General features: G+C 30.3%; 4 protein-coding genes across 5 annotated transcripts in view; all 4 read left to right on the plus strand.

Annotated features, from left to right (window-relative positions):
- The first annotated feature begins 1,283 nt into the window (after positions 1–1,283).
- On the plus strand, positions 1,284–2,392 carry LOC118071752 (venom allergen 5-like). The gene is made up of 5 exons (XM_035091099.1): positions 1,284–1,521; positions 1,594–1,770; positions 1,837–1,918; positions 1,996–2,128; positions 2,199–2,392. The coding sequence occupies exons 1-5, from the start codon at positions 1,387–1,389 to the stop codon at positions 2,374–2,376; spliced, it is 705 nt and encodes a 234-aa protein (XP_034946990.1). The 5' UTR covers positions 1,284–1,386; the 3' UTR covers positions 2,377–2,392.
- A 289-nt stretch (positions 2,393–2,681) lies between these two features.
- Positions 2,682–5,877, plus strand: LOC118071714 (venom allergen 3-like). Of its 2 annotated transcripts, none has more exons than XM_035091048.1 (5): positions 2,682–2,855; positions 2,953–3,129; positions 4,985–5,066; positions 5,146–5,278; positions 5,357–5,877. In XM_035091048.1, the coding sequence occupies exons 1-5, from the start codon at positions 2,739–2,741 to the stop codon at positions 5,520–5,522; spliced, it is 675 nt and encodes a 224-aa protein (XP_034946939.1). In that variant the 5' UTR covers positions 2,682–2,738; the 3' UTR covers positions 5,523–5,877. The 2 variants fall into 2 exon arrangements, with proteins under 2 accessions (XP_034946939.1, XP_034946940.1); XM_035091049.1 differs by having other exon boundaries at positions 5,371–5,877.
- Positions 5,878–6,045: 168 nt separating this feature from the next.
- On the plus strand, positions 6,046–7,174 carry LOC118071713 (venom allergen 5-like). The gene is made up of 5 exons (XM_035091047.1): positions 6,046–6,182; positions 6,269–6,445; positions 6,531–6,612; positions 6,687–6,819; positions 6,932–7,174. Exons 1-5 carry the CDS (start codon positions 6,054–6,056, stop codon positions 7,095–7,097), a joined length of 687 nt encoding a protein of 228 aa, XP_034946938.1. The 5' UTR covers positions 6,046–6,053; the 3' UTR covers positions 7,098–7,174.
- An 18,251-nt stretch (positions 7,175–25,425) lies between these two features.
- Positions 25,426–25,536, plus strand: part of LOC118071989 (LIM domain only protein 3-like) — a 47,664-nt gene continuing 47,553 nt past the window's right edge. Inside the window, exon 1 of the mRNA XM_035091523.1 lies at positions 25,426–25,477. The gene's annotated coding sequence lies outside the window, so the exon portion shown is untranslated. The remainder of the gene's footprint in view (positions 25,478–25,536) is intronic.

The raw sequence follows: 25,536 nt of genomic DNA on the forward strand, positions 1-25,536 counted from the left end.
CGGCGAAATTACGTTATAGCTCGGCCGCGTGGCGCGGAAAAACGCACTGCTTTTGACAGTCCTGTCGCTCTTCCGTCCGAGCGAGTGCAAAGTTTATAATTCACGCGCTAAAAATACTTCCATTCTTTCATCTCCACCTATTTTTATATTTTTATCATCATTTTTAACTAAAATCCAGGTGCAAATTATTTTTGTATGAATTATTATCAAAATTACTTCCGTTATTTTGTGATAATTGACTAAATTAAATTGTTTAAAAATAAACAAAAAATGGGTCTAGGTATTCTCTATCTTCTTCATTGTATTATCTTTCGAATAAAATTAGTCTGGATTCAATATCTTCAGTGGTTCTCGAGATATCGAAAATAAAAAAAAAACCAGACATACGTACGTACAATTGTACGTACGGATATTTATCTGTAAACCTTCTAATATGCTTCGAAATGTCTCAAAATGTAAGGAAATGACTAGAATACGAATTTTAAAAACTGTTTTTATTCCAATAACTGTCTAATGGGGAATTAAAAATCATTTTACAAGTTTGATTAAGCTAAATAAGAAAAGTATACATGAGGGCACTGATTTAATATTAAAACAATCGCACAGTTGAACAATATTACAGTCTAGAACTTAACGCTTAGAGATGCCATTATATATAGGGTGTACCGAAGGAAATAACCGTCATCTGTATTCGCGATAACATCGTAATTGAATGTGGTTGACGGGGATTTGCTATACGCCACAGGCCAACCATCGCCCTTACTGTTCGCCTCTTTCTATGCCTTCACGACGAGTATTAATCATATCAAGGCGTGGAAAAATTCACCCCCCTGGTTTATACACACGAGATGAGAGCGTTGAGTCCAGACTGAATGGTGATAAAGAAATAGCAAGTGAGAAAGGGAGAATTTTCGTTTATGAACCCTTAGTCTTGTACTTCTTTTTCTTCTTCATTTAAGAAAGGTTCATATTCCATCAGAGATACTTTGTAATTTATCTTATTGATAATAAAATACTACTTTGATATGATCATAGAAAATAAGTTCAACTCAGTCCTTCTTTTTTTACATTTAATAATTTATTTATTATTTACAATAATATTAAATGATTACTTGTTCTGTATTATAAAGTTCGTTTTTTTGTATGAATCAATAGTTTTTCTTATCTTTAATGTTTATTTCATGAGCCACGAAAATAGATTATTCATTAATAATACAGTTGTTATCTTTTTTAACACAGTCTTGAAATAAGCCAACGAAATTTAATATTTATTTCACCTTCTTCGTGGCAAGACACAATTTTTAAGTTCAAGTCTTTCAAAATTAATCCTTAAAGAATAAAATATTGGTTAATAATTTAATTTAAATAAATAAATGATATTCTAAAATGGTAAATTGGTTAATGATAAGTTTTTTATTATCAATAGTAAGCTATATTTTAGTTGATCAAGTATCATCATCAACATCCTACTGCAATGTTGACTCATGTCCATACAATAGTCATACCATGTGCAAATATAGAGTAAGCTATTTATCATTTTTATATAATTAACGATTGATTAAAAAATACTTAATAATGATCAAATTAATGTAGTCTCCAACGTATTCTTCATGGTGTGGCAACAGAAGGTACATCAAGTCAGGATTGACCAGAAATGAAGTGTTGGAATTGGTAAGAGTTCATAATCATCTAAGAGCCTTTGTAGCAAGTGGAAAAGAAAGAAGAGGAAGTCCTGGACCTCAACCTAGAGCAAAAAATATTGGACCTTTGGTAAAATGAGTGATTTTTTAATTAACACAATAATCAGATTGTATAAAGATTATAATGATGTCTTAGGTTTGGAATAATGAATTAGCAATCGTAGCACAAAGATGGGCCAATCAATGTGTATTTGGTCATGATCAATGTCGAAATCTTGGTACAGAATTTTTTCTTTTATTAACAATTATCAATATAAATATACCAGTTGTTTCTATTTGTTCATTCTTCATGTAGCTCAATTTAAAGTTGGCCAAAATATTGCCTTCAGCAGTACTTCAACTGTATTTCCCAATAACTTGACAAGCATTGTTCTTCAGTGGTACGATGAAGTTGCAGATTTTAATAGACACTTGGTTAACAAACTGCAGTAAGTTATCTTATTACTGAATAATTTTATATTTTAACAAACACCAAAGTCATTGATTTATCATGCATAGATTTACAACTGCTCGTGTCTATCACTACACTCAAATGGTATGGGCTGAAACAAAACAAGTAGGTTGTGGATGCACTAGATATAAAAAAAATAATTACTGGTATACAACACATCTTGTATGTAATTATGGACCGACTGGTAATGTAATTGGTCGACCAGTATATGAAATTAACAAATAAATTATTGCTTCCTCTATTTTTATGCGATTTGTAATTATCCATGATTTGACAAATTACTTATGACTTATTTGTTTCTCATTACTTGAGTAGATTAAGTTGAAAAAAAAAAATAAAGAACATAATTTATATGTAAAACGTATTTTTGTATTTATGAGTTGATATTCACTATCATGAAATTGTTAATAGACCAACTATGTTTATAATTGTTTGAATAATTATTGTCGAGAATTGACATTATTATGTAAAATGTTTCCTCTTATTGTAAAATAAATAGCAATACAATACTTAAACTTGTCAGTATTCAATGCCTAATATTTTTTTGAACCTTCCATTTTTTAGTGCTGAATATTTTTTAAAAAATAATGAATTGTATTATTGTTTTATTTTTAATTGTCAGTATCTTGATAAATGAAATATCAACACAAGATTATTGTAATCTTGAATCGTGTCCAAATAGATCTCATACCGAGTGTAAATATGTAAGTTGTTTCAACTGATTGTAGATCATGACTTGTTTATTCAACTGATGAAAAAATGATTTTGATTTAAAATTTATTTTTGTTAATGAAAATATAGAATTCTGCTCCTGCTGCTGCTTGTGGTGATCAAACTATGATTCAAACAGGATTATCTTCTCAACAGCGAGATGAAATTGTTAATTTTCACAATGATCGGAGAGCTTTTGTCGCTAGTGGAAAAGAACAAAGAGGAAATCCTGGTCCTCAACCTCCAGCTACAAATATGAAATCATTGGTAATGTTTTTTTTCCAAGGTTCCCCAAATGTTCCCCTCGTGGGACTATGGTGGAAAATTATTTTTTTTTTCAATTTTTCCGCTCAACCCAGATGTACTTTGAACAGTTTTTACATGCAAAAACGATATAGATATATTGAAATTAATTAAATAGTGATATATTTGCGAAAAATTGTAATACATGGAAATGTGAATAACTTCTATCCTAATAATGCTATGAGGTTCATTGAGGGCTTAAATAAAAGATGTGGATGAGAGGAAAAAAGTGCACATAGCTAAAAATATAATTGGAGCATGATTTATGCTAAAATTAAAGCAAGTTTCTGTTTTAGCCCATTTTAAGGGTGAAAAAATAAGTTTTTCGAATTTTTGACCCGATTCCGCATTTCTACACATTGAGACGAGAAGAATGAGTGGTCGAACTCGAAAATCGGACAACTTTGATTTTTCGACCCCAAAAAATGGCAAGTGGTACCCCTTTCCATTTTTTTTGGCCAAAAAATAAAGGTACTCCGATTTTGATGATTGAGGGCTCATTCTTTTCGTCTTGATGTGTAGAAATGCGGAATCGAGGCACCGATCAAGAAAATTCACTTTAACACCCTTAAAAACGGGTTACACTACATACAAAATACGAATTATCATCCCCTTGACTTTAAACCCTTATAACTCTTGAACGGACGGTCCAATAACCGTTTTTACGGACGTTTTAGAAACCTTAAAATCTAAGCTAAATATGTATATTCATACGAAACGTTAAAAAAATTTCCTTCATCCTTAAAATCGCTAAAATATAAAAAAAAATCACATTTTTTTGGGAAGTTGCCACATATTTCGGCCATTTTGAGGGTGAAAAAAATTTTTTAAACGTTTTTCATCGACATGTATCTTTAGCTTAGATTCTAAAGTTCTTGAATATTGCTTGAAAATTATGAACTGATCATTATTTTACGCGTTATAGAGGTCCAAAGTTGGAGTAAGGTCAAAAAATCATCTTTACTTCGACTTTAGACCTTTATAACTCGTAAAATAATGATCAGATCATGATTTTCAAAAAGTATTTGAAAACTTTAGAATCTAAGCTAAAGATACATATCCATGAAAAACGTCTAAAAAATTTATTTCACCCTCAAAATGGCCGAAATATGTGGCAACTTCCCAAAAAAATGTGATTTTTTTTTATATTTTAGCGATTTTAAGGATGAAGGAAATTTTTTTAACGTTTCGTATGAATATACATATTTAGCTTAGATTTTAAGGTTTCTAAAACGTCCGTAAAAACGGTTATTGGACCGTCCGTTCATGAGTTATAAGGGTTTAAAGTCAAGGGGATGATAATTCGTAATTTGTATTTAGTGTAACCCGTTTTTAAGGGTGTTAAAGTGAATTTTCTTGACCGGTGCCCCGATTCCGCATTTCTACACATCAAGACGAAGAGAATGAGCCCTCAATTATCAAAATTGGAGTACCTTTATTTTTTGGCCAAAAAAAATGGAAAGGGGTACCACTTGCCATTTTTTGGGGTCGAAAAATCAAAGTTGTCCGATTTTCGAGTTCGACCACTCATTCTTCTCGTCTCAATGTGTAGAAATGCGGAATCGGGTCAAACATTCGAAAAACTTATTTTTTCACCCCTAAAATGGGGTAAAACAGAAACTTGCTTTAATTTTAGCATAAATCATCCTGCGATCATGATTTTAGCTATGTGCACTTTTTTCCTCTCATCCACATCTTTCATTTAAGCCCTCAATCAACCTCGTAGCATTATTAGGATAGAAGTTATTCACATTTCCATGTCTCACAGTGTGAAACAATTTGAAACAGTATTTATATTGATTGTTCAATATTTTTTTAGATGTGGGATGAAGAAGTGGCATCAATTGCCCAAACTTGGGCTGATCAATGTGGTTCTGGCCATGATCAATGTCGGAATGTTGGTAAGAATTTAACAACCATTACCTCAAATAAAAGAAATAAGCTCTTATCAGTTGTTAATAATTATATTCTCCAATTCAGAACGATTTGGTGTGGGCCAAAATATCGCATATTTTGCTGCTTCAGATCAATTTAGAAATAATTTGACATCACTCATGCTAAGCTGGTATGAAGAAGTAAAGAACCTGGACAACTCACAAGTAAAAGCATTTGGGTAGGTTAATAATGAAATTTAAATTCTGAATCAACATTAAACAATTTCAATAAATAATTTCTAAAATATTATTGCCAGTAATAATCCTGCAGGACATTACACTCAGATGGTGTGGGCTAATTCTGAATTCATAGGTTGTGGATTGATTAATTATCAGAAGGACGGTTGGTTCGCTACTTATCTAGTTTGCAACTATGGACCTGCTGGAAATATCATAGGACAACCAATATATGAAACTTCTTAAGAATTAAATCAATAATAATTATCATGTTATTAATAATATACATAACTTTGCATCATCTTAGATAAGAAAAAAATAACTTAAATATAATTGATTTAATATTAAACACTTGATGAATTCCTTCTCGAAAAAACGCTGTGTAATATTGTTTTAATGAACATTTTAAATTTAACAGACGTTAATTGCAATTTTTGTCGATGCAATTCCGTAACTTTGTGACATGATATTTGACGTAATACCCACAAGGAAAATCATTTTTATTTTAAACATAAATATTTTGACGTAACTTATTTGTTTTTTATTACTGTGAATGTAGTTAACAATTAAATTGCTGTCAAATCATCCTAATTTTTATCAAACAAACTATACATCATAAAAAATTATTGAATAATATTTACAGTATACAAAAACAAAATACTTTAAACAATTTTTTTCCTTCACAAAACAGTTAGTCAGTAATAAATTAATTACACTTCTTAAACATTGTGATTAATAATTAAAATTATTTTTACAAATACTACTTGAAATTTTAAAATGATGCATTCATTCGCGTGGGGAAGAATATTATTAATTGTGATTAATACTATGACTTATGAAACATTATCACTTTCATACTGTAACCTGAAATCATGTCCTGATAAATCTCATACAATGTGTCGATATGTAAGCTATTATTAAAAATGTCATCAAGATATTTTTAAATTTATTTTTAAAATGAATAACTGAATGGTTATATTCATAATACAAAGTCTTCAGATTATGCTCCTGAATGTGGTGACAAATCAATTATTGAATCAGGAATGTCATCCAATCAAAAGAAAGAAGTTATTGATACTCATAATAACTTGAGACATTTTGTTGCATGTGGAAATGAGAAGAGAGGTGATCCTGGACCCCAACCACCTGCAACGAATATGGGTCCTGTGGTAATTAGAATAATTAATTTAAGTTTCTATCTTTCTATATTAAATCTGGTATCAACATTTATACCAATATCAATCTTTGATTTAGACATGGGATGATGAGTTGGCAACTATTGCTCAAAGATGGGCCAATCAATGTGTATTTGGTCATGATGACTGTCGAGATACTGGTATCAGTTTAATTTAACATAACCTATTTATATTTTACTTACTGAAATCTTTTTATTTTATCATTTCTGTTAAGAACGATTCGAGGTGGGTCAGAATGTTGCCTTTGCAAGTTCTTCAAAAAAATATCCAAACAATATGACAAGTCTTATCATGCAATGGTATGAGGAAGTCAATGATTTGGATAAAAAACATGTCAAGTCAATGGGGTAAGATGTTCAATAAATGAAATAATAATTCTGTTATTTGGAATTGATTGTATCAAAGGTGTTCAGAATGTTTTTATTGAATAAAATGATGTTCTGATATTTATTATTCTAGAGACAATCCTTCTTTACATTATACCCAGATGATTTGGGCAGATAGTGAGTATGTAGGATGTGGACTGATAAAATTTAAGAAAAACAATCGTTGGTATACTACTCAAATAGTTTGTAATTATGGACCAACAGGCAATATTGAAGGAATGCCTATATATGAAACATAAAATTTATTTAATTACGACATTTATTATTATACAATAATTATTTTTCAATAAAAGAAAAGTCATTTTAAAAATAAAAAATATCAAGTATCATTTATTTTTCTGAAATGATATGGTCTAGCTTTAAGGTCGTCTTAACATTCTCAAGCGATAAAATTTGAAATACGAGGGTGTGCCAGGAAAACGAGACTTGGAGGTCCTCAGCAAGTTGCGAAGGATGTTCAGACCATAACGTTCTATGGATCGCTGCCTCCAAGAGTTACTCATACTGGAAAACACAAAAGTCTCAAGTGAATACATAACGACTTGGGTCAGTCTTGAATTTGTGTGTGTGTGTTTTTTTTCCCATCTTTTTACGATTGAATTATTTTTCCTCATTCATAAAAATATTTTTTCCCTTCAGTATGAAAACAATAAAAATAAACTTTGTCCACTTACAGTCGAGTTACCAAATTTTGCAGTTGTAGCTTCACTTGAGAACGCACACAAACTATTCTCTTATCGAGGAGTGCTATTTAGCAGTTCATGCATAACGTCAACGGAATTAAAATTGTCCTGAGATGATTTCGATAATTGTTAAATAAAAATAATCTTTCATTAATTATTATTCATAAAAGTGATATTAAATTAATGAAAACTTTAAGTCATATTATCTCTAAAAGAAATTTGGTGAATTAAGAAAAAATAAAAAATGAGTTTCTATTTATATAAAATGTAAGAAGGACAAGAAATTTCCAACAAGCATTCTCACAGCTTCTTGTATAGAGATCCTATCTGTATTTCATTAACATTATTCTCTGTGGTAGACTTGGGATCCACCCCCTGCACTCTCACTATTTCACGATGCTCAATTGTGCGCCCGGGAGCATCAGAAGAGGAAGAGGAAGGACCTTAGTTGGAGATGGAACTTGAGGGGATGGCCAGAGGGTGAATTAATCGTAGCTTACCGCGAAATATTTGAATTAAAATCAATTCACAAATTAAAATACAAATATTTTTCAATGTTTATTTTTATTTTAAATTAAGACATTTTTAAAATAACTCTTTTTAGTTTCGATAAGAGATGTTTGTTTTTTATTATCACATATTTTTAAAATGTAAAAAAAAAAAAAGGAAACGAATAAAAGAGGTAAAATTCAATAGTAACAAACTTAAAGGTATTATTCGTTAATAAAATTTTATTTTATCAACATTTATTACGCTATCGAATTTTTTGGATAAAGATCTGAGGTTGGATACAATATACATACCTTCTCTATTTCTCTCACAACCCGTTCATATTACCCTTCCTTCTGTCGTTATTTCATAACGACAAATTATTGTTACGAGAAGAAACGACTAGGTGGGACATAAGCTCGGAGGTTCATGCCACGATCAACTAATCTCTCTATATTTTAACGTTGTTTTATTATTTTATAGTTTTTCCAAATACTCTAGAGAGTCGGTAAAATCTCAGGTGTAAAATAAAATATTGATATTGATGAAGATTTCAGAAAGAGAAAAATTCTCAGTCGATTGATTTTTGATTTACTTTTATTTGTACAATTTTTTTCTATTTTATTTACAAATTTAATCCAATGTAAAAATCCTTTACAAAACAGTGTCATATAATAAAGATATAAATAACGATAAAACTATAATGCAATAAATAATAATTGACTATCAGCAATTTGCTAATGTCATTGGATATTCACGACTCGATGTTTGCACCTGATACTCAACCAAATTGACACTGTAATCCGCTATAACTCAGGATTATCAAAGTTCGACGTATTTAAATAAAACCAAAATGAAAATTGTCTAATTAATCCATAAAAAATAATATCAAATATTGACCTCGAAAGTTGAGTTGAACAAAAAGTTCATTTCTCTGCTCATTTTCATAGTAAAATAGGATCTATAGTTATCTCATGTTTTAGTGATTGTATACAATCTCCGGGATCATTGCACCCCTGCGAAGCCTCTTAGGTACAGTAAACGCGGGGTTTCAACGGAGATAGGAAGAGCCAAGGGGGATGTTCCGCTGTAGCTGCACAAACCCTGCTCTACATCTCTCTCACTCTCTTGTTTCCTTCTCTACCTTACAGACAACCAACCTCTCTACTCAGCTTGTCTCATTGTTACCAACGACCCCGAAGATACAAGTGCCTCCTGCGCTTGGCGTTTATGACGTCGCCTCGAGTTAAGATATCTCTTTTCCTCAATATTCTTCATTCGACTCACCAAATTCTTCTGTCCATTTTCCCAGCAAAACTGTGGAAATAAATTTTTTTTTTAAATTACACATTTTTTTTCAATGTTGTTTAAATAACAGGAGATTTACTTCGAGGTAGTTATCTCTCGAGAGCTCGTATCAGAATTTATTTTGTCCCAGCTAGAGAAATTTAATTATATAAGAAAAAAAAATTATCCAAATTTTCGTGAAATTATATTAAGAAATTATTTATAATACGGCGTAAGTAATATTTAATAATAATAATTATTGAAAGTATTTTTGATAACTTTTTTTTTCTATAATTCAAAACAATTCTTGGTACAGCTGATAATTAATTTTATTAATTATTTTTTCAATAATTAAACGTTAACATTATGTGAAATTTCATCGAAGCATTAATTATATTTTCATTAATATTCTGTTTTTTTTTTTAAACATAATCGTAAATTTCTTTTTTAAATATTTGTTGAAAAACTATAACAGGTTAATTTCTATTATTATATTGCATAGTAAAATTGCAATTTTCAATTGCAAATATCTTTTCATCTTACCACGCGAAAAGTTCACTTTTCCATTAGAGAAAAGTTTAATTTTCCACACAGGTATGACAAAAATGTTTTTCCTCCCTAGGTGCCTAACCTCCAAATTCATTAACTCTAACAGAGATCATTTTTTTTTCTAAAAAAAATTTTTTTTTTGTTATTCTATAAAGAAATGCAGTTTAAAAAGAATTATAAGTGATTGCTCTTGCAGGATAACTACCTTAAAAGTAATATATTATTATATATTTAAATGTTCATCGACTATTTTATTGATATAAGAAACTGTTCAGTAGCTCGTATTCGATTAATTCTGAATAAAAGTTATATGAAGTAAAATGATTTGATAAATGTTCAATTATGTTAGACGATAAACTTTAAGTGCAATTCACATAGAAAAGTTGATAGATACTTTAGGAAGTGGAGATTAATTTAAAAGAAAACTATTCATTTATTTTTAAAAAAATTTACATCGGTATCATAGTTAAAAAAATATTAATCAATATTATTTGATTACTTTGCTCTTTAATGAAAGGAAAATAAATAAATAACAGTGCGTAATTGTTATATATATAAATTCGTATCAGTCATATAGAGCATGAAACACAGCCGGAAAAAATCCTTTTGGTAAATAGTCTCGTTCACGTACATTTACAATCCTACGTGAAACAAGAATCGGAAAAAGTACTACTTGTAATCGGCTTTATAAATTCTTTATTCTCGGTGGAAATTTCATCAGAAATATTGTCAACTATGATAGAATTTAATAATCATCGTGATTTCAGTATTTAGAATAAATTGTTTTTAACAGTTCTGCAATATTCAATTAATGATCATTTCTAGTTAATGTTATAGAAGTATTTTGAAAAATATTTTTAGAAGTATAATAAAATATTCATTTTTTCCCATAGTTGTACTGCAACTTATACTTATTAAATGTTCTTGTCGGAAGAATCTTAAAATAATGATTTATGCTTGAATCATAAAACCATGGGCATCATCGGAAAATTCTGGATGAGACGATTCCAAAACACTAGCTGTCGCAGTCATTGGAGTTATAGGTCTCGAGATATTTACGATAAACTGTAACACATGGAAATGTGGATAACTTCTATCCTAATAATGCTACGAGGTTGATTGAGGGCTTAAATGAAAGATGTGGATGAGAGGAAAAAAGTGCACATAGCTAAAATCATGATCGCAGGATGATTTATGCTAAAATTGGAGCAAGTTCCCGTTTTACCCCATTTTAGGAGTGAAATAATTAATTTTTTATATGTTTGACACGATTCCGCATTTCTACACATCAAGAGGAAGAGAATGAGTCCTCGATCATCAAAATCGGACAACTTTGATTTTTCGACCCTAAAAAATGGCAAGTGGTACCCCTTTCCATTTTTTTTGGCCAAAAAATAAAAGTTCTCCGATTTTCACGTTTGACCACTCATTCTCTTCGTCTTGATGCGTAGAAATGCGGAATCGAGGCACCGGTTAAGAAAATTCACTTTAACACCCTTAAAAACGGGTTACACTACATACAAAATACGAATTATCATCCCCTTGACTTTAAACCCTTATAACTCATGAACGGACGGTCCAATAACCGTTTTTACGGACGTTTCAGAAACCTTAAAGTCTAAGCTAAATATGCATATTCATGAACAATGTTAAAAAAATTTTCTTCACCCTTAAAATCGCTAAAATATAAAAAAAATCACATTTTTTTGGGAAGTTGCCACATATTTCGGCCATTTTAAGGGTGAAAAAAATTTTTTAAACGTTTTTCATTGATATGTATCTTTAGCTTAGATTCTAAAGTTTCTAAACAGCTCTTGAAAGTCATTATTCGATGACTTGTACACGAGTTATAATGGTCCAAAGTCGGAGTAAGGTCAAAAAATCATCTTTACTTCGACTTTAGACCTTTATAACTCGTATACAAGTCATCTAATAATTATTTTTAAGAAATATTTAAAAAATTTAGAATCTAAGCTAAAGATACATATCAATGAAAAACGTTTAAAAAATTTTTTTCACCCTTAAAATGGCCGAAATATGTGGCAACTTCCCAAAAAAATGTGATTTTTTTTATATTTTAGCGATTTTAAGGGTGAAGAAAATTTTTTTAACATTGTTCATGAATATGCATATTTAGCTTAGACTTTAAGGTTTCTGAAACGTCCGTAAAAACGGTTATTGGACCGTCCGTTCATGAGTTATAAGGGTTTAAAGTCAAGGGGATGATAATTCGTAATTTGTATTTAGTGTAACCCGTTTTTAAGGGTGTTAAAGTGAATTTTCTCGACCGGTGCCTCGATTCCGCATTTCTACACATCAAGACGAAGAGAATGAGCCCTCAATTATCAAAATCGGAGTACTTTTATTTTTTGGCCAAAAAAAATGGAAAGGGGTACCACTTACCATTTTTTGGGGTCGAAAAATCAAAGTTGTCCGATTTTCGAGTTCGACCACTCATTCTTTTCGTCTCAATGCGTAGAAATGCGGAATCGGGTCAAACTTTTAAAAAATTTATTCCTTCACATATAATATTTTATTATATTCCTATCATATATTACAATTTTCGCAAATATGTTATTGTCGATACATCAAATTCTTGTTAATAGTCAGTGTTATGCAACTTTTTATCAAAACCTTCCCTATGATATTCATTCTTCATTATTATTCTTACGTCAGATCCCAACGACAATTTTACGTACAACTGCTCTTAAGAAACATAGCAGACATTTGTAAAACCCATGTTAAGAGCGTACGTAAGCACTGGTTACTAAGGATATTTTATTTCTCAAATTATTACAATAACCTTATTATTCAATTACATTATTGTCAAAAATCTAATTGACATGACTGCATTATATTAATTAATCCAGTAATTACTGACTCGTGAAAAATGTCCACCTGTCATATTCAGATATGTTCAATAGTAATTCTGCCATACTATTATCCTCCATCAGTATACATTCACAGATAAGATTAAATTTTACACAAACACATAAAACTTGTGCTGTCATAAAACGTTTCATTTAAAATAGTCTTACTTGTCTTTTTTCATAAACAGCTAGAAGTGATTATGATTCGAGTACATAATTATTATAGTTTGTCTGTGGGGTTTATCATTGTAATCACTTTAAATGTTTAATTTCTAAACACTTAGATCTACAGTGGATATATAGCCAGGTCTACACACAGATGATTTTACACCTTTATAAGTGCATACTTATTTTTTTCTGTTCTCATATGTATATATGTAGTTTTTTTTTCTATTCTGGTGACAATAAATAATCCAAGTAAATAAGAATTAATTTTGATATTCTTACAAATGAATTATTTTCCTTCTGATTTGTATTTCTCAATCGAATAAAAATGGTAAAAGGTGGTTAGTAAAGATAAGCTTACAATAAATGCTGTCACATCATATAAAAACAGTTATAAAAATCTTTCTTTTCCTCAGTAAGTTCTTTATGATACCTATAACCTAAAGGAGCTCATTTCTCTCAGCTACTGTAGCATAGAGGCATCGTTAAACAAAGTTAATCGAGACAAACAAATGTGGAAAGTCCTGCAGAAAAGCACTTCTTCACAGAGATCGTTTTATCGTCTTTGAAAATCTTGGAAGATAAGTGGCACTTGACAGTGACTGTAACAAGAACTCTGCTTCTACTGACGATTCGACTTGCCTCGTTCGAATTTCTATACCACCCCAAAGCTCCTTGTCTTTCAGACACCCTCCGCGAATGAGATGACTCAAGTGTACGACAGTTGCAGACTCACATCATTTCTCCAAAGTTTGCCATCACTTTCAAGGCTAATAAACCACTTCGAGTGTTTTGACAATGAATTCGATATTTCAAGTTATAAAAACATTCATGCCAACTATCATTTATAATCAAGGGAATATTAATTTTATTTTTATTTAACTGATTAATTGTTTTAGCAATCAAAATATTCCTTGGACACACATCATTTTCTATCAATAAGACAAATGGAAAATATTATTGGTGTTTTAATTTGAATGTTATTTATATTGAAATATGAAGACATGAATATAATATAATTGAAAGGTGTAATGTTAAATTTTTTGACAAGTTATCAAGTTAATTAAAAGCAATAATAGATGAATGAAAAATTCATACAAAAGAACAAAACAGAGATTCGTTTCGCACAAAACTGAGAAGATGACTAAGTTTTAGTGCTATTATTCTGTGAGTTTATATACCTCGTCTTAGATAGCAATCCTGGGTACAGTACGCTACCCTCGGTATGTTAATTAACAGTATAAGCTTCTAAGGGGAGAGGGTGGTTTTCCTCCTCCTTTTCTACATAACTAATTAGCGAACTTGCTATTCTGACTATTTTCTTCCTTTTGCCCGTTTTATGCTTTCGAACCGTTTGTCGAGCAACTGCCTAATTTTAAACCTCACCCTTTATGAATTCTCATTCTCGTTTAACCAATTTTTTTATTATTATTATCGAATTTTATTGCGAATTATATTACAGTTATGTTACGTTTCGATGAAATGTTTTTATCAATGTTCAAATTTATATTTTTATTACAATCATGTCATAAAAATATTCATAAAAGTGTAATATCAAGTATTCTATACACAGTAAAACTTGGGAAATATTTTTCAGATTTAATGTGAACAATTATTCAAACTCAAATAGCTTTGTAATTTATTTTTAACTTGTCATTAGAAAATTATTATATTGCGGTCGATTATCTTAATGCATAATTTTGTTATATTTTTACATTTTGAGACAATTCACAGCATAATAAAAGGTTTAAAAATAAATGTCCGTACGTACAATTGTACGTACGTATGTCCGGTTTTGTTTTTAATTCGTAATTTTATTATTTCTTTATATTTTGTGACATTTAAAAGCATTTTAGAAGGTTCAAAAATTAATATCCGTACGTACAATTATACGTACGTATGTCAGGTTTTTTTTTATTTCGATATCTCGAGAACCATTCAAGATATCGACTCCGGACTAATTTTATTTTGAAGACAATACAATGAAGAAGATCTGAAAAGAAATTTAAACAAATTCGGTTAATTCGTTTTATTTATAACAAAAGAAATGTAAAATAAATTGAGTTGAAAACTGGGCTCAATATTAATACAATATGGTTGTCAATAACTTCACATGGCTCTAAATAATCATAAATTGTTTATAGAATTTTTAATTTGTTATATAAAATAAAATATTGTTATAAATAATTAGATATGATTAAAAAATGGTATATTGTTAAATTTAACAAACACTTCCGGTAAATTTAATAAAAACATTTCAATTTAGTCTCCAATAATTAACTGAATTATTGATTAATTAAACAAGATAATAATTATTGATTACTGACAACTTACAGAGTAATAAAATATGTGAATATGGTATTTTGATCGATGCAGGTCAATCGATCCCTATTATTACATTATACAGTATATGTAGAGAGTGGCTGGAAAATTATGACGACCACTAGTGCGACATAACGCCGTGGTGTATATTATTAACGTGTAATTGAATGCCCGTAAGCTTGCACAGGGAATATTCTATTGTGCAAAGTCGCGTGCGCCACAAGTTAATTAAGACTCTCTAATGAACCCGGCCGCGCGCAAACGACGCCGTCCTCGAAGAACACTGGCGTCTCAATCGATTAATTTAAAATCTTCCTACCTATCCTTACGTTTTCATCCAATAATGTAGTGTATTTACGTCTCCAAGATGAGTTTTCGTAATAGCTTTTTCAATGTTATTAAATCAACTTTAATTAACGTTAAATTTATATACTTAGACATTTGAATATATAATTCAATATAACTTTTGAAACAAAAATAATACAATGATTTTGAATCACTCTTCATTGAATTTATCAGATAAGACATTTTCTTAAACCTCTTTTTAACCCTTCAAATTAGACATTCCACCCACTCAAACTCTTTCATAAAGAGAATAAGACGCTAAATGCGGTGGGAAAGAAAAGAAGGGAGAAATGAGAACAGGGAGAACAGAGAATTTTACTCGATATAATTTTTATTTAATAATCACCCCATCGACGTCGTAGCTTTACAAACTGAAAAGATTAACTTTTATTGGAGTAATTAATTTTAAACCGAAAGAGAGAGAGAAAAAAACGTCGTTACTCCACCCTCAAGCATCTCTCTGGCAATTGTATTGTTCTTAGTTATCGATGCTAGAGATTGTAAAAGTAGACTTTTTAATTGATATTATATTCTTTTTTTTTTGCTCCTTATTAATAAAAAAGGTTCAGTTCCTAATTGACAGATTTAATATTAACAGATTGACCTAATTTTATTTGCAGTATTTGTTTCAAATTAATTAAATTTATTTATTCCTCTACTCGATCAATTCGATATTATTCATTTGTTCATTATTTCCATTTAATCGATTATTTTATTGTATCAACTATCTGAAAGTATTCATTTACAAAAACTTATTAACTTAAAATATTTATCAATTAAAAATAAAAAGCACACATTTACTCTCAATATAAAATAAAAAAAAATTTTCTATTGAATCTTTTATAAAAAAAAATGAAGCTTAATATAATTTAATAGTTCCATCACTCAAAATTTTAATTAAATTCTTCATCGATGTAATTGGATATAATAATTAATTGTCTTTGATGTAATCACATAGAAATGAGTGTTGTATATATTAATTATACAGCAAATAAATATAAAAATATCTATAATTACTCATTAAACTCATTAACTCAAGTAAGGATTGAATAATTGGATGAAATGTTGATAAGTGAATTTATTTTGAAGTAAATAAGCTGATAAAAAATAATAAATAATTAATTAGGCTGAGAAATTAAATTAAATCTCAAAAGATTATTAACGTTTATGCTATGCGTAAACAACATGCGTGCACACGATCGAATGAGTAAATACACTCAAACCCTCACTTATTTATCAACCTCGTAATAAAATCGATCGAACTAATCGCCGGTAGCTCGAGTGCTCTCTTGCGCGTCCTTCTACCATCGCTCGCTTTATTCGCAGACTGATAATTAACGAATACGCTAATTGTTTAGCTCTACATCAGTACTCTACCATCAATAATTTAATGATTTTGTCATTTAACGAATATTAATGATTTTATTTTTTATAATTAATTGTTTATATTCACTCCTCTTCCAATAGACTCACCAACTGTATCAATTATACCTTTTTGTTCTGTTTAATTCTATTGAAATTATATTATAAATGATTTCATTCATCGATTAATTATTTTTTTAAAACAGTTTTGATGATGTAAATATTTTTTCAATAAACTCAACTAATCACTGCCTTGAAAAAGTCATTCCAATTTCCACAAACAATCTAACATTTATATTTTAATCATCTATTAAAATTCAATTTGTGGACGTATTGGATATTGTTACCAATATTTATGAAAATAAAAAATGACAAGTATTTTTATTCTTCAATAAAATTCAAATTAGTGGTTTCTATCTGTTTTCGATATTTAAAAAAACTTTAATGAAGTTATTTTACAAAAAGAAAAAAGAAAAATAAAGTAGTATAACTCAGCTCATGTTATAATAAAGTAGTAATATTCGTTCATGATCAGCCAATAATGTCACATGATTATTTTGTAAAAAATAAATTTCATTTATAATTGGTGATTATCAAAATAATAATAAGTATAATGTTTTTGGTAATGTAAGGTTTTTTCTTTTGATAAATTATTAAATGACGTCGTGGAAAATTAATGTCAATATTCATTAATAATAAGTTACAAATGAAATGAGCCAAATACTAGCCCGGTCACTGTAATGGCCATGCAGACTAGTTAATGAAGGGCTTGCATAATTTATTTGACACGAATACAAATATGCATTTATTAATAATTACCAACTGATAATTTACAATAAATAATTTATTAATTAGTATTATGCACAGATTGATAATTTGCTGGATATACATAAAATATAGCTTATGTTGGGTATTTTTTTAAAAGATCTTTCTTATTTATTAAATTTATATTAAAGAGATAACTGTGTTTCGTATAATAGTGTCGATAAAAAATATTTAGTAGACTATTAGGGTAAAAAATAGAGCATAAAATTAACCACATAGTCGTGGCAGTTCGATGTAGTATAGTTGTGGCAACATATGCTTAGACAGATCCGTTTACGTAACGTATGAGGGGTTACTATACTGTGTCTATCGCATATACATATATTAGAGGACGACACCACGGTTTTCCGGCAGTCTGGTATACCACACTCGTTAACTATGCCACAACATGTTAACCCTTCGCCTCGATTATTACGACTGAATTTTACTCTTATGTTTCTATTGTCGTTCATTTTAGCAATCTCGTGTAAAAATGATCAATTTTTTGGTGCACTCAAAATTGGGAGGCCCAATTCGAGCCCAAAAATATTTTCTAGACCCATAATGTACCTAATTCAAGCTTAAAAGTATTTTCTAAGTCTGTAATGTGTTCAATTCGAGTCAAAAAATATTTTTTAGGCCCAAAGGAGGCCCAATTCGAGTCAAAAAATATTTTTTAGGCCCAAAGGAGGCCTAATTCGAGTCAAAAAATATTTTTTAGGCCCAAAGGAGGCTCAATTCGAGTCAAAAAATATTTTTTAGGCCCAAAGGAGGCCCAAATCAAGTCAAAAAATATTTTCTAAGCCCATGATGTACCCATAATATGACCTGGTAAATACTTTTGGGCTTAGATTAGGCGTCTTGTAGGTTAGAAAATTTTTTTAAGCTTGAATTGGACGCCTCCTAAATTTAAGTGTGGATTGAGCTTATTTTGGGCACCGAAAATATTTTTAAGTTAAGATTAGGCTGCAATCAGGTCTGTATTAGGCCTCTTTTGGGCCTATTTAGTTTTATTTGGGATATTTTCATATTGAACAACAAGAGATCTTAGTATGAGAATTTTTTGCTGCCTCCAAAAGTAAATGAAAGGTAGACCTATGGGGTGGGTCAGTTATGACGATTAAATTTCACGTGATACAATATTACTCTGAAACCTATTGGAGTTGAAGAGTGAAAAGAAGTTGAGGGGGTTTGGAAAATATATAAGGACGTTGAAAAGTTTGTAGAACATACGCGACATGTTGCGAGGATAGGTAGCTGTAAGTTAAAGCCCTTCTGGTGGTAAAAGTGCAAACTCAGGGGTGGTCTTTGTGAGGGGATGGAGAATTTATCGAAAAGGGTCGTTGAATTTAAGACACATGAAATATTTTTTTGTTTTTCTTTACACCTGTTGTCAAATACTGATATTTCTAGTGAAAAAAAAATTATTTACTGACATCACATTAAATACTTATTGTCGAAAACAAAATTCAATAAAGAATAATAATTCAAAGAATGGATTAAAATTAATCCCTTTAGTTTATTTATTAAAGATGTAAAAATATTTTCATTTCTAACGATCACTTTGAAAGATAGAAAAAAGAATAATAATAATTAATAAAAAATTCTCTGTAATTAAAGCTAATGAATATTTCAAATAAATTATCATTCATTGTCTTGAAAAATTTATAAAGTGATGAGTACAAATAACAATTAAAATTTTCTTTAATGTCAGTAATTAAAAGCTTTCAGAATAGAGGATGCAAGTAAAGTGGGAATATCAAAAATGATGAAGTGAGTTAGAGAATGTAGGGGAGTAAAGAAAAAAGATAGGAAATGTGAGTGAAATGTCAAAACTGTGTGGAAATGATTCCTGATGTGTAACCGAGCGGGTTGTGTTAGCGCTTGTGGGGGTTTCCTGGGGTCGACGCAATTAGGGGTATTAATTAGCGGGCACTTGATGCCTCCGCAGTTCCCCGAACCTCTTGCGCACGAGCTTTGCTTTCTCTTCATGTCCCTCAACCGACTGTGCCTCTAAAGTGCATGGTACCATTGACAGGGCAATACGGACAAGGGTTGTACAGCTAATTACATGGTTTTATTTCATAACTGAGAGTGTAGTTGGCAACGACACATCACATAGTATCATCGAAAAAGTTATTTATCATATTACATATGTATACCACAATAAAAAATAAAAATGTTTATCTTGTAAAATTTATTATTTTAATTAAAACACTTTTTAAAAGATTTATTATAAACTCGAAATAAACCTTTTTAGAAAAAATATTAAATTTAAAATAAAAAAGTTATAAATACTAGTATTTTTAATAAAATAAAATAGATGGAATTTTGTAAGGTTTGATATTCATGTATTTAAATTTATTTATTGGTAGGATTTTTCCTCAATTCACATCCTCAAGTTAAAACCCTTAAAACCTCACCCCTTGAGACTCGACAACCCCATCGAAGTAATTTTCTCGCTTAAGACGATCTCCACCAATTACACGGACCGTCCACGGGCGTTGAATTTTAATTGGAAAAAGAAGTAGTACAAACCCTTCACCCTTTACCTCTTTTTGATTCTCTTAGACTCATTGAGCTTGTCCAACGAATTATTCACGTAACTAAAAAACTTTTTCGATTATTTTTTTTTTACTAGTATTTATTCATTATTGCAAGATGGCACTCAGTAGATTCTCATTCACTTGATTTGAAAAAATAAAAATCAAAAGGAGAAGTATAAAATCCTCTTAAGTTGTCCAATTAATTACAATTTACTGAATCTTTTAAGCAAATTTTCATGAATTTGCATCATTTCATTAGTACTGTACTGTTTGTTTTTTTATCTTGCAACGAAATAAATACATTTAAGATTTTTGTATTTGAAATTATGAGGGTGAGGTTTTTAACGACTCCTCGACTACGTTTATGCTCGGGAGCTTGTTGAAGCCTCTGAGCCACCGAAAGGTTGGTAATAAACGGCCATCCGTATATACTTAATTGGGTTAATCTATTGAGATTAATTAACACAAACTCTCCTAAATAGAGAATTAACTTTGTACTGCATAGGAATACCGTTATGTTCTGTGGTCTGGTGGTTTCACCGTTCAACAGAACAAGTAGTTGAAATCTCAATATTTTTCATTAATTAACCATCAAATATATATATATATTTCATCGCTAAATCAACAAAAACTTTTTTAAAATTTTTTTCGTATGCAATTAAAATGAAAAAAGTTTGTACAATAGACATAATAGTTTCTCTAGAAATGTATGAATGCAATTTTAATATACCAATCATTTAATTTAATAAAATATTTATTGGATTCCCATTATAAAGTTATTGTAATGGAGTCAATTTTTAAAATTCGTAATTATGATAAAATTATCATATATTTACGTTTCAGGACATTTGAAAGCATATTAGAAGGTTTAATAATGGATGTCCGTACGTACAAACGTACGTACGTATGTCCGATTTTTTTTTAAATCGTAATTTTATTATTTCTTTACATTTTGAGACATTGAGAAGCATTTTAGAGGGTTTGAGAATGAATTTCCATACGTACAATTATACGTACGTATGTCAGGTTTTTTTTTCATTTCGATATCTCGAGAACCACTAAAGATATCGATTTCAAACTAATTTTATTCGAAAGATGATACAATAAAAAATATTTAAAAATAAGTTCAAACAAATTCGGCCTAGTTGTGTCTCTCTTTTTTGCAACAAAAAGATTGTAAAGTAAATGAAGTAAAAAAAACATTTGAAATAATTTTTACTCATTGAATGATTAATATTATTTCAAAATGAGATTAATATCAATACAAAATGGTTGTCAACGACTTTACATGACTGTAAATAATTATATATTGTTTATAACCATTCCAATTTGTTATAAACAAAAAAAAAAACTAAAAAATGGCAAAATGATGGATTTCATCAATAAAATTTATTCAAAATATTTTTCGAGATGGATAAGTTAGCTAAATGATGTAAAGGTGATCATGAAAGATCTAAAATTGATTAGATTAATGATTTCTAATAAAATATGGAAAATATAAGGAAAATGAAAATAATTAAAATGATTTTAAGATCCATGTGCCGCCACGTAGCGGAGAAGTAATAAACTATCAAGCAACTCCTTTTCATCCCCTCAAGACAATCAATTTCCTTAACTTGCAGGAATTTTTACTTTCAACTCATTCATTGGTATTAAGATGATGATGATAATGATGTTCTCTAGCGGAATAATATTCATGCCACAATTTTTCTTACCTGTCGGTGAGGTAAAAAAAATAGGAATAGAAAGTAAGAAATGGAGCATCTACCCTCGAATAGTCGTGCACGCGTAGATATTGCGAAAGTTTTATACTCATTCGTGCGCACTAGTCTCCTCTCAAAACCCTCCTAAAAGTGACTTTTTGGAGAGGAAAAAGAGGGAGAGTATCACCTTCGCACTAAAGAAAGCTAATAAGTATCGAGAAACACGATCCACGAGTAACTTTTAAGAACTCTCGAACGAGGGACATGAGGAGTTGCAGGTTTCTAGTTTCTATAAGGGTGGATCTGAGGGGGTGAGTTGTAGTTTATGAACACGAGTCACATAAATTGTTGCGGCTCTTTAAGAAATTGGAAAGGCACGTGGGAACAGCTTGCGTAGAGTGGCTGTGAACTTTTTTAAAGAGCCTTCATGAAAAATGGTGAAATAAACCACTTTTTTATAAATCATTTTATTAATAGTAAAGTATTGAGAATTAAATTTGACATTATGACAAAAAAAAATTAATTGCTTGAGAAGATAAAAGATGTTGTTATTTTAAATATCAAATTTGGGTTATTGTTGAATTATTTAAAAGCTAAAAGACAAACTCGAGAAAAACAATCGTCCGTAGGGAAAAATTTTCCCCTTTCAGGTAATCTTCGGCGAGACAAGATATTACATTTGAATAAATGTCACTGAGCGATAACCAGTCGGGGTAAACGAATACGATATCGAAGCCATGATCAGGATAAATATCCCTTGGGAAATATTCGCTAATATCGATCATATTGTCATTAATAGCTTCGTGATGTTCTTATAAATTTCAAAATAACTCTGTCAAAAATTCAATAACTTTTAAATTGACAATTTTTGATCAAATTTTTTAGAATAAAATGTTAAAAAAATTTATTTAATTTGATTAATTATTATAATTAATAGTAACATTTTTCGATTATTTGTTGATGATAGAAAAAAATTGTCAAATGAATGTAATAAGTTATGGATAAATTCCGAGCATATTTTTCAATCGATTATTATCAAAACATGGTGAATGAATCAAAAGTAAATCAGGGATGAAATAAAATTGCGATTTGGACGAGTAGTTACGCTGAATATCGCATTTATCGAGGGAATATTCGCGATACGCTTCGTTTCTCTCTCATACTCTGTACGGAACGATGAATAAAGATAGAAAATTAAACTCACCCTGTGACCACTCGATGCAACCACGTTTACCACTGTTTACCACAATTATTAAATGTAAACTCATATTTTGTAATTGCCAAATATTGCCAATTCACATGAATCCCATTTACCAATTTGTTTATTTCACTTTTTCTCCATTTCACCGTTTCAATCATATAATTGACTTTAATTAAAACTTTTCCAACTCATTAAAAAATACTTTGTTCATCAAAATTCCATTCTAAATCAATCATTTGTAATTATTTCAATCCTAACTACAATAATTTTTCTCAAATATAAAATCAACGACAAGTTTGTTTTTTTTTCTCAATTATTTCCTAGCAGTTGATGTATAAATTTTTTATTAAATAAAATAAAATGCTATTTAGGATGAATGAAAAAAAAAGGTGAGCTTGATACAAAATGGAAAATTTTCAGAATATATTCTTGAAAGTTATGCGGAACGAGTGTTAGGTCCAGCGTCAGCTTGTGTAACTATCGGTAATTAATCAGGATAGACCCCACATATCGTGTCAACGATGTCGAGAAGGGGTTGAACTGGGTGGTGAAAAGCGATGGAATAGTTAACCAGTGACGTCACGCTCATGGCGACATCTGGCTTGGTGCTAGTTTGGGCCGGACATTGTTGGGACACCGGACACCGTAGAGCTTCTATAACTCTGTATCAAAATTACCACAAACCCTTTCACGCAAGGCACCAACACCGGCTGCTTTTAATTAATTCCGTCGTCGTTGTCGTTATACTGGACAGCAACGATTACAACGGTGAATATCAACGCATACTTGATCCTTTGAACACCACAAGAGTACCAATGAATTTCGTCTGTATATTTTCCAAGCGAAAAATTGATTTACAATGGCCGGTTAATTTTTATTGCAGTGGTTTTATTCGTTTACGATCCAATTGGTTTTTGTTGGTTTTCTGTGCATGCATGCACGAGCTTCCGAGTAAAATGAGAGTGAGGGGTGCAAGCTCACCCCTCGCGGACTCGTCGAAATACGAGTGGCGCGAGAGAAAGCCCTGGACGGTCACTGCGTGGATTAGAGGCTGATTCGGACGATCCAATTTAATTGGGCGATTAACGGCTAAATGCCGTCGTCCCTTTCGAGCACAATGAATCGTCCAGGGGTGTCTCTGCGATGGAAAATATAATTCAACAATATTTATGGATGGATTAACGTTTAAATTACCTCGATATCCATACCTCAAATATTTCCCTTAACACTTTTATTTATTTGTGTCAATATCCTTTTTTTTTTTTTTTTGCTTCAACATATTTAGCATTAACTATGATTCAAACCAGTTGACTTGGTGAAGTCAAGGAAGATGAGAGGCGGGATTCAGATAATAAATTTTATGTCGCGCTCAGTTGAGGATTAACTGCAATTGATGGTCTAAGACAAGGGAGGAGTATAACATTGTAACAGAATTTTATTCCTCTTCATATATAACACATTTTTTTTTGCTTTATTTAATTTTTTTTTTTTTTTTTATTTTATAACAAAAAATATAGAACACTAAAAATATTTTTACTGTAATATTTTTAATTAAAAAACAACTTGCAAATTTTTTGCTTAATTTTTGAATAAAATTTTACAGATTAAATAGCTGAAATAATTCAAATAAAATTAAATAATGGAAAATTTTATTAAATTGTTAGGAGTTTAAAACAAAAAAAAGTTGAATAATATAGATATTGAGAGTTGATGATGAAATTTTCTATTTTCTTTTTCAAATGGGCTTTCTCCACTTCTATGAAGAACCCAGTGCGCGATTTGTTCCCAAGTGAAGCGTCAAAAAGTGCAATAAAAGCTCGAAGAAAGGTGGGAGGAGCGGGTTGAGACGTTGATAAGGCGTGCAAGTGAGAGCTTGTCATGAGGATTGACCAACCTCGAAGACGTACCGGCCTCTGTCCTAACACTCCCTGTTACTACTTTCACCTTGATACGCCCTATCCAATGCAGAACCGCCCATAAGCTTGCGCATATTACGCCCACCAACCAATCCGCGCTTGTGCAAAATCGCAAGCTCCTGAGCGCGCGTAGCTTTCGCGAAATAATTCTGCGAACAAACACCACGTGCAGCGCGACCGGGTCGCACGTGCGTCACGGACACTTCTATTGCTGAGCTTTCGATTCTTGATAATAAATCAATCAATTAAAGTATCTATAAATAATAGTATTATTTTTGAAGAGCTTTTTTTCACAACAATAGTGATTATTTCAAGTATTTTTAAGTTTAGTTATAATTAATTTTATTGTGAAAAGAAAAATAGTTTAAATTGCTGAGGTATGTAATAAATAAATTTATTATTGATTTTTAAAAAAATTATTATGTCAAAGTGATAG

Source organism: Chelonus insularis, unplaced genomic scaffold, assembly GCF_013357705.1.
Source record: "Chelonus insularis isolate UGA/USDA-ARS -01 unplaced genomic scaffold, ASM1335770v1 contig_88_pilon, whole genome shotgun sequence".
Taxonomy (NCBI): domain Eukaryota; kingdom Metazoa; phylum Arthropoda; class Insecta; order Hymenoptera; family Braconidae; genus Chelonus; species Chelonus insularis.